Source organism: Phocoena sinus, chromosome 9, assembly GCF_008692025.1.
Source record: "Phocoena sinus isolate mPhoSin1 chromosome 9, mPhoSin1.pri, whole genome shotgun sequence".
NCBI lineage: Eukaryota > Metazoa > Chordata > Mammalia > Artiodactyla > Phocoenidae > Phocoena > Phocoena sinus.
This window is the reverse complement of record NC_045771.1, coordinates 104,541,974-104,554,906: the sequence shown is the minus strand read 5'-3', so window position 1 is coordinate 104,554,906 and position 12,933 is coordinate 104,541,974. Positions and strand designations below refer to the sequence as shown.

Here is a 12,933-nt window from a genome sequence, read left to right as displayed (position 1 = left end):
CTGTGTTGGGTCTTTGTTACTGTGTGCGGCCTTTCTCTAGTTGCGGCGAGCAGCGGCTACTCTTCGTTGCAGTGCACAGGCTTCTTGTTGCGGTGGCTTCTCTTGTTGCGGAGCACGGACTCTAGGCATGTGGGCTTCAGTAGTTGTGGCACGTGGGCTTCAGTAGTTGTGGCACGTGGGCTTCAGTAGTTGTGGCACGTGGGCTCTAGAGAGCAGGCTCAGTAGTTGTGGTGCACAGGCTTGGTTGCTCTGTGGCATGTGGGATCTTCCCGGACCAGGGCTCGAACCTGTGTCTCCCTGCATTGGCAGGTGGATTCTTAACCACCCGCATTGTCTTTTTGAGCTTCACCTAGGAGGGGGGCAGACGTGGTGTGAGTGGACTGGTTTGGCAAAGGAGGAGAGGGGTGGGTAGAGGCCACAAGAGGTCCCTGCTGGGTACACAGGTGGGCAGGTGGGAGAGAGCACAGTTCAGTCTTTTGAGAAGCCCTATCTTTGCCCAGTTACCTGACCACAGACCCAGTCGTGGATTCCGTGAAATGTAATGAAGGCCATTGTCAGGCTCTGGAGTGACTCAATACAAAGAGAGTGGCCGGAGGGCGCCGGAGGAACCCCAGTCAGAGAATCAAGAGATGAGAGGCCAGGCCTGGCCATGCCGGGACCAGCCGTGTACACCTGAACAAGCCCACCTGGGCGGCGTTTGGGCTGGCATGTGGGGTGCAGGGAAAGGGCACAGCGGAGGCTGCATCACCTCCACCACGTGAGGCCAAACAGAGCCTGTCAGTGGGCAGTGAGGGGCCGGAGGCACACGAGTCCTCCCAGGGCCAGAGTCCGCCACAACCTTCCCGGGTACGCTGGCCGTGTGCTCACTGGGTGCTCCACGGGACAGCTCAAGCCTTTTTGAATGTACTCCCCAGCCTTTCCCGCCACATTCTACCAAGACCACTACCTTAGAAGCTAAAAAGTCCCTGGTGGCTTGGGGGGGGATGAAAACGCGGCAGGTGCATGGACCCTAAATTCCCGGGGCTCATGGTAAGTGGGGGACTGTCCCGTCCACCTGTGCTGGTCTACGGGCAAATGTTTTTATTGCCAAGTCGGAGATTTTAATTCTGTAGGGTTACGAGGGGCCTGAAGATATGCAGGTTCAAAGCTCCACAGGGGACTCTGATGAATGGATGGGGTGAAATCCATGGCTCTGAGCCAGTAGTGTCCTTTCACAGGTGTGTTAAGTGATTCCCCAGGACACGTTGCTAAGAGCAGGCAGAAGGCACACCTGGTTCTCTGGGCAGCTTCTGGAATTCTCCTTCCTGGTGGGAGCTGCATCGAATCACGCTGGGCCTGGTACAGAGGCACGTTTCTGTCTCCGACCCAACCTTCCGAGTCAGGACCCCTGGGAGTAAGGCCAGGAGGACGCCTGCCCTGCATCATCTTGAAGGTGTCCATTCTGGAGAGGAAGTGTCAGAAACACAGGTTTGGTACAGCCCGTGTGGTCCACCCTTACAGCAGGGCTCAGCTGTCAACTCGGCACTGCAGCAGAAAACTGTCAGTGTTCCAAATGACCCTAGAAAATACCTCGATCATCCCAGAAAGTGCAGTGCAGTCACAGTTTATGTCCAATAGAAATACTGCAATAATAAAATATTAATATCATTTCACTTTTTGTACAACATAAAAAATAATGTAAGTCTCCTCCCTCCAATTAAAAACTATGCCAAGAACTGTGTATGTTTGGAGCCGGTTGGCTGGATGAACCCTGCACTGTGCCTCGGTGCACCCACAGAAACGCCAGCGCTCTTCGTCCAGGTTGGCTGTGAATTCATCTGGACCAAAGTATCTCCCAAGACGTCCCACACAGCTTGTTCCTGCTCTTGCAGAGACAGAGGTGGCTGTTTCTTCAACGCACAGCAATACAATCTTGCTTACACTTAGGGTCCGTGTGCGAACACACACGCTTTAGACACTAAAACTACATTTAGTCCGGGGAGATGCTCACAGTAATGGTGACTAATCTGGGAAAGAGAGGAGGTGCACTTCCTACCTCTGGCTCACTCCAGGAAATCTATTCATGGGATAGGTTGATATCAAATTGGGAAGTGTGTTTTTTCCCAGGGGAGCTGTGTGGGGGAGGGCTAAGCCGACATCCTCAAGTCTTGTATACAGTGTATGCGTATGATGTGAAACCGCTGCGGTTCAGTTATAATCGGAAAGCAAAGCGGACCCAAGCAAACTGGAGACAGTGGATGGTGTTGCCTTGTTGTAGCAAACGTGAAATTAGTGTGTCTTACCTGTGGGGTGGGGCAGAGGTGTCCCTTACGGGAAGGTACCCTTAGCCTTGGATCTGGAGGCGTGCTTTGCTAATTCAGAACATCACCCAGGCACAGGGAGGCTGACTCTCAAGGCAACCCTCCTCCTTCCAGCTGTACGGTTCCCACTTCTGTAACTTAGCCTCTCATTATGGGTCACCTAGCCCAACCCTGCCCAGTAAGACTTCCTGTGATGGTGGGGATGTCCTGTCACTGCACTGTCCAGTACGGTAGCCACTACCACACGTGGCTATCGAGGACTTCAAACGTGGATAGTGCAACCAAGGAGCTGAATTTTTCATTTTATTTTTTATTACAACTTAAATAATAGTCACGTGTGCCTAGTGGTATCGTATTGGACACCACACACCTGGATAAGGGCACACTCTCTGTCCACCTGTGCTCAGACCCGCTTTCGCCTTCATCCTTCACACACCTTCCAGACGAATCCCCCAGCTGGGCTCAGTGCTTCCCTGGGAATCTTATGCTACAGCCCTCGTAGACATCTATGCGTGTGTGCGTGTGTGTGCACGTGTGTGTGTGTGTGTGTGTGTGTGAGTGTAGAATTACAATGGAATTTTTTATGTTCTAAGAAACTCCGTCATAATTTTTATTTCAAATAACAAAACTCCATAGTTATAAAAATGACATTGCATAACTTGCCATAGAACAACTGAGGGGAAAAAGTTGTTCTACTGCAAATTAATACGCAATCGTTTGGGGAGATTTGTCTGGAAGGTGTGGGAGGCTGAATGGGAAGAGGAGCTGGTTGGAAGATCGGAAGATCAATCTTTTTTTGTTTTTGCGGTACGCGGACATCTCACCGTTGTGGCCTCTCCCGTTGCGGAGCACGGGCTCCGGACGCGCAGGCTCGGCGGCCATGGCTCATGGGCCCAGCCGCTCCACGGCACGTGGGATCTTCCCGGACCGGGGCACGAACCCGCGTCCCCCGCATCGGCAGGTGGACTCTCAACCACTGCGCCACCGGGGAAGCCCAATCTTGATGGCTTATGTTGTCAAGGTCTTGGAGTTCACATCCGTGACCCTTTGTGCTTATTTATAAATAAATAGCGTTTATTTATTTATGTCCTGCTAGCATCAGACACGACCCCTGTCTTCTTTCCCACACAAACTTCCTATAAATGACTCGGCCAAGAAGAACTCACCTTCCTCACGGAACCAGCACTGATCTTCTGTGAAGCTGCCCAAGACAAAAGGAGAAAAGGGTAGGAAAAAAAATGGTAAAGAGCATTTAGTAGAAATATATTGCCATGGAATAGATTAAAACGGCAACCAAACCTAGTATCATGAATTAAAAATCAACAATGAGTTCACCAAAGCTCAAAGCAGTGATACAGGAGATGAAGGAATATATGCAAGGAAAGCCAGCATGGCTCCGAAGAGAAATGGGAGAGAGAAAGAAACACCCTGGTAGTGGGTCCATGCTGGAAGCAGCTCAGGGAGGAACCCTCCTGCCTGGACACTGGGAGTGACCTGGACGACGGGACAGATGGTCACGCACACCAAATGGAAATGAGAATTAGAAGTTTTGAGAAAAGGGAAAGCTTATGAAAGGCAGATGACAGAGACCTAACACACATATAATTGCTGTCTTTAAAATAAAGACCTGCAGTGATGTAACACAAATATATTTAGATGTAGTTCAAGAAACCTTTCAGAGATCAAACAGGACTTGGATCTATTTATAGATTGAAAGTACACACAGTATCCCCGGGGTGGTGGAGGGGGGAATGTCACCAGTAACTCAACATGGACCCCATGCCTGTCTCGCTGTTTCCCAAAAGGGTCTGTAGTGCCCCTTCCAGCTGTGTCCTTCTTCCTAGAGTGCCCGCTGCGGGCCTGGCTGAGCTCTGCAGTCAGATTTTCCACCAGCATCTCCTGCCCTGGGTTGGTCTTAACCCACCTTGGTGAGCAGCCCCTCTTCCACGTTCCCAGTTCTGCCAAGGATGGATTTCCCACTTGTTTCCTGTCCTTCTTGTTAATGCTGTATAATTCCCAAGATGAGAGGAGTGGCTATGAGTTTACCGTTCTAAAACCCAAGGCCGTAGGATATTTTCCTGTTTACATTTCCCAAGTGAACGCTTTTATCATAAAAAATTCTTATAATTTTACAAATCACTCAAAATGGGTTCTAAAAAACCAATAAAAAATGTGATCAAGGCAGCGAGATCAAGTTTAAAGTCGTGCCTTTGCTACGTTTTGGACCCTGGCCCAGCGTTTCCTCCCCGGGGAGGACGGAAACGGCGGGTTCTTCCTTGTCACGCATCTCTGTACACTGCACATCCCGCCACCGTGCGCTCTCGCCACACAGACTCTCACAGGCCTCCGCACCTGCCCTGCCCACGTCCAACCTTCCTCATGCCCCTCCACCTGCGCCCCACACGGCACGCTGGCTTCTCCTCTCCCACGCCGCGGACACACACAGCCCTTGCCACACACCCTACACACATTCACACACCAGCACCCCCACCCACACCTTTCACGAGGAGGGAGTTACGAATTATTGTTCTCGCTCTAAGGGCAGCCTGCCTTAGAGGGATGAGCTCCCCGAAACCGAGGACCCACATTCTGAAAACAAGTGATGGGAGAGTTCAAAATGCCATAGGCTGGCTAACGACAAGAGACTCTCTGCCTCGGGTGGGGTGCCAGGAGGCGAGTCAGGCCCAAGGGTGGCTTATGTGACGATGCCCTCGGACCCCCAGGTGAGGCCCTGTGGGAGCAGAGATGCAGGGCATTCATTCCCTTACTCTCTCTGCCCATTTCTTCTGTGACTGCAAAATCCAGGTTCTCGCACCGTCACTGTCTCACTGCGGTGGGAAACGTGCCATTGGAGTGAACAAATATGAGTTTTCCGAGTTTCCTGAGGTGTTTGCTACACCTGAATGGGGAGCTGATTCCTCCTGGAGCGTCCAGCGGGCTGTTCTTGCAGAGGAGATGCGAGGAGGGGCCCACCCGGCAGGGCCACGCCAGCCTGCACATCCCATCCGTTCCTCTGTAACTAGTTTTCGGCCAGGTTAGAAGCACGCTGTTAACATATCCTAAATCACTTCCCAAGATTTTCGTTGGCTGACCAGCCCGAGGGCTTTTAAGTACAGAAACAGACATTACAAGCAATAGAAAATGAAGAACACTGTATTTATGTTTATTTCTAATGACAAGAAACAGAACATCAGTCCCTTATTTGTACAAAAATACCTGAACGTTTACAATTAGGTTCATGAGCCGAACAGCTATGTACAGAAAGGAGCAAAGCACATGGAATAAAGGTTTTGTCTCTTCAGTTAATCCCTTCTGCAATCCCTGAAAACGCCTACACATCAGGCCATCCTATGGTCACTGCAGGTGGCACTGAGACATCATAGCCCCCGGCGAGCCAGCCCCACTCCCTCAAAGGTGTGCTAATGGGTCAAACCCTCAGGTTTTAAGTGCAGAAAAGAGAAGACAAAACATCTAGACTGAGGCACATACTTCTTCAAGGTTTAGCAGACGGAAGAACGTTCTGGAACTCTAACGCATAAGGTCACAGAGCTCTCCTACTTAGCGCGAATCCCCAAAGCATTGTTTTCCTTCTCAATTCAGACCAGGTTGCTACACGGAGTTTCCATTTAGAACAAAAAATCACAGGCAGAGATTAAAAAGTCAACAGGCTCCAAAACGACCCTGAGCTGTCCCGTTTACATTCATGTCATTTAAATACAAAAATAATAGTCGAATGTCCTTCAGCCCCTGGCTGGCCTGGCTGGATGCCTGCTTCGTGCAGGGGCTGCCTGTTTGCAGGTGGATCCCCAGCTGCCCGGTACAAGGGAGGTGGCTGGGGCCCCGGGAGGGTCACTCTCTGTGACAGTTCACTGTGGCCAGGAAGTACACACAGAACTGTGCGTCAGAGTCAAGCTTCAGTTCTGCTTTTAAATAAAACGTATATTTATAAATATGCAATACTGCCGATACTAGCTGTCTATTGGAGGGGGGAGTGAGTCATCTCACTGGTGGAGACTGGTCTATGTAAACAGAAAAAAGAAATTGGAGAGGTGTTTTTTTTTGTTTTTTTTTTTTGTGTGTGTGTGCTTGACTTTTGTTTTTTTAAAGGTTTTACCTCCAATCGGTGAAGAGAAAAATGTCTAATGGTGTAACTGGAGCATCAGTCCCTCCAATGGAAGGAGGCTGCCAGGTATGACTTGGAGAATGACCTAATTGTCAACAGTTGGAAAGATTAACAGGCTACAGAAAAACCAAAAAAAGTGAAAAACCAAAAAAAAACAACGCAATTGAGCATTCATGGTTACAAACATGTTTTACTAAAAATGCTTCATTTGTCTAAGTAGACACTTCACGGAAAACAAGTAGAGTGTGGCCAGTCAACTAACATACAGTGTCTATACCACAGACTGAGGTACAGCGGGTATGTGTCACTGTGTCCTAAGCCATGTGTGTCCCTTGGGAAGTGCTGCACTGGGCGGGGTCCAGGGGATCCAGTGGCCAGCAGGCCAGAGGGGCCAGGGAAGCGTGGCAACCGTGATCTGGGGAAAAGAAACCGTCCTTCACCAAGTGGTCTGCCTGCCTGTCAGGGGAGCCTTTCCTGCTCTGCAGAGACAAGGCTACCCTCACGACCGGAAGACTCGGCTAAGGGGACAGGGCGGAGACGGGGACAACGCAAGCCACCGTCTGACTCAGCTCCTGGAGCGGGATGCAGAGTTGTCTTGTAACCTGTCCTCAGCCGATACTGCCGTGAGGGATTCCCTGACCTGGGCCAGCCGACGGGCCACCCACCGGCCTTGCACGGGCTCGGCTCGGGGACCATCGGCAGGACGGAGGCCACCAAGCAAGACCTTCCCCTACTGGGCTTGCGGGGGCTGCCCTCGTCCAATGTCTCCATCTCTGTCACCATGGAAACCCACTCGACACGGAAGCAGACCAATCAGGGTGCCACTTCCTCTTAGGTCCTCTGATCCACTGAGGAGGGGAGGGCAGCCCTGCCAGGGCCAGCACCACTGCAGAGCGGGTAAGGCAGTGAATGGTCCTAGAACAGGCTGGAAGGGCTGCATGCTGGGCCAGGCGGTCTGGTGTCCACCATGGTGGGTGGTGGGTACCCACTGTGTCTCAGGCAGGCGGGCCTGCGGCCAACTACGTGGTGTTTTTCCAAGGAACAAGCCACCTGCAGTGTGCAGGGGCACAGCACGTGGAGTCAGGTGACCGCATGAGAAGGGCCGCCTGCCTGGCCACAGAGCATGCCACGTGCCTACCACAGGAACACCTTTGTATCAAAAAGCTTCCAAGGAAACTGGGGAGGGCTAGGGTGCCGGCTGCCTGGGAGTGACCTGCAGAAGGTGGGGCACCACCCTCTGCAAACAGCCTCTGGGGCTACCCCTTCGCAACTGTCTTTGCATCTTGCGCAGACTGAAAGCCACGGCCCCTCTTGCCATAAGCTGAATACAATATTGAAAACAAGGAGTGCAAAAAAAAGGGATCAATACAAAAAAGTAAACATGTCAGTTTTAATTGTCAAGATTATTCCAGGGCGAGAGTTCATTTCCAATCACTTCTCTCCAGCTTGTGTGCCTCCATGGCCCAGCCAAGACCATCATTCCAGTTTACTCTCGAGTCTGCTGTCTTCCGACCTCCCCGATGAGGCCAGCGAGAGGGGCGCGGCCCTGCTGGATCTGCAGCAGCAAATCATCGTCAAGTCCTAACAAACCAGTCGATCGTGGTCGGTCAGCGCCGAACGCACCCAACTTGCTCCGAGCCCCAAGGTGCAGACAGACGTGTGTTCTGAACGATGCACAGACCTCTTCACTCCAGTGTCAGCGTCCTCCAGCCTGCAGCCAGGGTAGACCTGAGGTCATAAGGCTACGCGGATGCAGTGGTGCTTCAGTCTGCAAGGCAGGACCCCTTTGTTCAGCTGGTAAAAGTCAACAAGCTGGATCGGTCAGAGAATTTGGTGTTCCCGTCGTCAAGGCTGAAGAAGGTCTGCCCATCAGCCTCGCGACTAGAGAGACACAAGAAGACCTGCCAAGTCAGAGGCCACAGCTCTGGGACAAAACAGTCCCCAGAGTCAGGATTAGTGCTGTCCCACCCGTAGCGAGGCTCTAAGGGACACACATGGAGCTGGCGAGGTGAGCTAGAAAAACCTCAGGGCAGGAGTGAGGGGGCGAGGGGTTTGTGCTGGGTGCTGCCAGGTCCCTAATGCGGCCAGGGCAGAGAAGGTCCCTGCTCCTGAGCTGGTCATGGGCAAGAACCACAAGCTCCTCCTGGCTCACGTGCTCATGAGGGTGAGGTTGACCAGTTAGCCTGTGGAGTGTCCACGCACTCAGCACACCCCATGGAGGAGGGTGAGGTTGACCAGTTAACCTGTGGGTATCCACGCATACAGCATGCTCCGTGTAAGAGTACACAGCCCTGGGCTCTCACAGTAGGACCCCAGGCAACCTCCTTCACCCCTCTGACGTTCACTTTGCTCTATTCCAAAGCAAATGTTGGATTACTCTAAGGGATTGATGAGATCATGTAGGAGAAGACCTGGCCCAGGTCATGGAATATCTGGTAGCTAGTTTTCTTAAATGGAGGACATCTACAGTATCTCCCAGAAATTGAATTCACATCGATTTTAACTGAATGAATTTTGAGATCAATGACTGCAATACACTGCGGTCAGGAAAGTTGCCCTGCACTGTTCACATCGAGGAAGTGAGCCTTAAACCTGTGTCGACGCATAAACTAAGAACCACTTCTTAATCCACAAACTCGGCAGCCCCAAGCACATCCATACCCTGTCTTTAAGCCCTGAGGTTGCATTCTCGTTGCTACACTTCTCAAGTTCCTGTAAGTCTGATAATTCTAGGATTTGGGGTTATTTGGGACAATGGTATTACATATTCTGCTGACCAGTACTTTTTCATTTTATTTCATATTTGAGGCTAAGAGAGTAACATCTGGTCAATAATATAACGCAGCAGGAAAACAAAAAGGACTGTGGATGAGGCACTTTCCCGTGAAAAACAGTCACCAGGTTTGCTTATTACCAGGTTTTGTGGAATCTGTGAAGCCTGGGCTGTAACCCACAGTCTGTCCCTCCCGGTGGTCCAGGACAGGCCACTGAGAGCTGGGAGGGTCTCAATTTTCCTCGTTTATACAGTGAGAGGCATCGGGCACAGCAGGAAGCGACTTCGACAGACAGTGCCAGGCAGGCTTGCTTGCCCCCAGGTCACCAAAGCCAGTCCTGCCTGCCCCTTCCCACTCTCGTTCACACCTCCTGTGTCTGCACGACTCTCCAGACAGTCGGTATGAAGTCCTGGGCTCAAGCACCCTTGAAAAACGCCAGGTCCCACTATGTGAAACGGATGCATTTGGTTCAAGCCTTCTCAGGCCTTCACTTTGTAAACGACAGAGTTATATCTGGCCACCCTCTTTCAGCAGCGTATTTCCCAGGTTCCCGGGTTCCAGAGGAAACATTTCACGGGAGTTGTTATTACCTGCAGAATTGACCACTTCTATACCACCACATCTGTACGTACAAGCGTACGTAACACATTTGGTATTCATTTTGTGTATCTCAGCCCCAACGGGACTACGCATTCTCGGAGGTGCTGACAACTGTCTCCCACACAACACCCAAATCGTGAACTAGAATCTGAACTTGGGCACATGGAAGAGGTCAGTTACATTTGGCAAATCTAACCATCATTCTTAAAGAGGGTGGTGTTGAAAAATACATCATTTCAATGATGAGGCTTTTGAAACTGTTCAAAGGGAGAATCTGTTTTCTGATCCAAGGACCCAGTGGAAGGATTAACACTTCTCTTTGGGGGCCACGGGTCAGTTTTCTACAGGCTTCCTGAGTCCCCCTGGTCCATACCAGCACAAATCAGACAAATCCTGAGATTAAGTGGCCAACGGTGTGCGTCTGCACAGCCACACGTGATCGTTCCTGCACCAGGTCCTGGCTAACAGCTCTGCTCTGTGTCTGCCCATCACCCGACCTTGCTCTTCCCATCGGGTGCTGTCTCGGGGGGCACCTATGAGCTACACGGGCGTGTCGGGGCCACAGTACAATGCCACTACTTTCAGTGTTCTTCTAGGGAAACACCGTTCCCAAGTTCAAAGAACCAACCTCTCAAGAAACTCCTGAAAGGATCTCACCAGTGAGCTTGAAACTGTCTGACGTTTACTGTTTCACAGTCTGCTTAGTCGAGACCTGGAAAATTGCGCTAAGAACAAAACCGGCACACAGAAGAATACGAAGTAGTGTGAAAAACATCAATACTTACAGGTAAGATCTGGAAATTTTTAATTTTCCTGATGATGACACAACGTGAGGACAAATGCCTTTGGATTACTCTGGCTGTCACGGAGGAGAAAAAGCCTGGGAATGGAAAGAGTCAACTGACTGTTAATTCAGAAAGTCCAGACTGAATATATATATGAATATATATGTGTATATGATGCTTCAGGGAGGTTTCGGGAGCTGAGTGAGCTGTAGAGCAAGGCCACCCTCCTCATCCAGACCGTGCTTTCTGTCCCTCTCCACTGAAAGGAACCAGGGCTCCTTGGGGACATGGCACCTCTAGGGCTGAGGCAGGGAAGGTACAAGGTGACGCTGGTATACTTTGTGCCAGAAAATAAAGGAAGCTGGTCCAATAGGCAATGTGGCCCAATCTTGGGCACCAAGTACATTAACAGAAGGGACGGATTATAACCCATAGGACCAAAACAAGAATCCATGAGTCCACACTGGTGTGATAAATGAATCATAGGGGAGGAATAAAGCTCTTCCTAAGAGCAGAAAGCCAGCTAATAAACAGAGACGGATGATGAATTAGAAAAACCACTATTTGGCCATTTGATTAAGGAGATCTTTAATAGATGCTGAAACCAGCATCAAAGTTTGATGAGAAACAGAATATTTTCATAGTCTCAGCATCTACCGCCTAACATTCATGACAGAGGGACACACAGTAACCTTCCAATAGAGAAACCCGGTGGATACCACCATTCAGGTATTCGCGTTACCACCACCAGGAATGAGACAATCCACCCCAGCACCCCCTGATGGGATGCACTAAAGGTGACCCAGCGTCACCTCCAGGGAGTGAGCAGACGACCAAACCCGGCACGTTCTGTCCTCACTCGTCCCCCTCCAAGTGTCAAGACACAAAGGAAGACAGGACACGTGCGGGTCCAGGGCGGTGCTGAGGCCAAGAAGTTCTTCTCCTTGGTGATGAAGGATGCAGCAGGGGACCCCTGGTAAAATCTAAGTGGCATGTCAGGTGACCGAACCACATTCACGTTAATTTCCCATGTTTTATAATGATACTGTGGCTGCCTAAGAGAAGTCCTTGTTTTTAGAAATTTTATATTGAAATAATTACAACTGACTCCTAAACGGTTCTGATAAAAAAAATGAGAGAGAGAACATGACAAAGCAAAGGTGCTACAATGTTCACGGACTCAGGTGCCTGGGTAACACGTATACAGGAGAATCCATTATACGATTCTTGCAAATTTTCTACATTTTGAAATTACATCGGAAAGTCTACAAATAACAAGTGATGGCCAGGCTGTGGAGAGAAGGGAAGCCTCCTGCACTGTTGGTGGGAATGTAAATTGGTGCAGCCACTATGGAGACGGGAAGACCAAGTTATTCTTTAGAAAGGAAGAGGTCCTGATCCCAGAGACAAAGTAGAAATGGCCTGAGAGGAAACATACTTTAAAGGTATTAGACACCAAATGGCGGTAATCAGCTAAACCATCAGTTTCTAGATTGTAATGTCAGAGGGAAGGCAGTTACATAAGCCTGGGAAATCCCACGTTATAAAAGGTAAAAACGGTTTATTTTACTACAGGACGTCTTGGAGGCTTTAGAACGTAGATAGTCATCCCGACTCCCTTAGGGCCCCAGCATGAGTTTTCCTATCTTACCTGACTCTTTACAGCATCTTTTATTACATACCAGCCCCTCTTTGATAGCATTTTGCAGGACACACCTTGGAGGTGTGAACCGGGATGCAACTGCACTGTTGGGCCAGGCGGGCGGGAGACATGGGGCCTCGGAGCTGGAGCCGGGCCCCTGTGTGATCCGCTCGGCGTCGGCGGAGCCCGAGGGCAGGAAGACGAGAGGGCCAGCTCCTCTCCTGGGCAGGGCTGCGCGTCTGCGCCTCCCAGTCTGCGCCCTTTTCTCCGAGCGTTTCACTAGCAGAAACCTGGGGGTGGGCAGGGCTCAATCTTCCCGGAGGAGAAGCTGGGGCTGTGTTTCCTCACCTGAGCCCTCAATGAATCCCCTGATGCTTCCTTCTGAGCCCCAAGGAGGACGCTGCCCGCCTGCCTTCCAGTTTGGGGTGTGACCCGGGAGATCCTGAGGCTGCCCCGCCGGCTTGGGTTTACAGGTCCTGCCTAACGGTCATCCACACGGAGGAAAGGGGGTAGGGCCTGGGAGTCAGCGAGATTCCTGGAGCTGACACTCGGGAGCTTCAGATCACAGGCCACTGCCTTGCCAGCCTCTCCTGCAGGACCATCTACACGCTCAGGGCTGTTGTGTAGTCCGTGTGGACACTGGAGGCATTGGTGATCGCCACCAGCAAAGCACAGGCGCAGGGATTTCGGGGCAGGCCGGGGGGTGGCT

The 12,933-nt window shown here is 51.0% G+C and overlaps 1 protein-coding gene across 1 annotated transcript in view; it reads right to left on the bottom strand.

The window, feature by feature from the left end:
- Window positions 1-5,437: 5,437 nt before the first annotated feature.
- GRB10 (growth factor receptor bound protein 10) overlaps window positions 5,438-12,933 on the bottom strand; it is a 196,307-nt gene continuing 188,811 nt past the window's right edge. Inside the window, 4 exon segments of the mRNA XM_032642729.1 lie at window positions 5,438-8,243; window positions 8,246-8,297; window positions 10,583-10,609; window positions 10,611-10,677. Coding sequence (XP_032498620.1) covers window positions 8,158-8,243; window positions 8,246-8,297; window positions 10,583-10,609; window positions 10,611-10,677 — 232 coding nt within the window. The 3' untranslated portion in view covers window positions 5,438-8,157.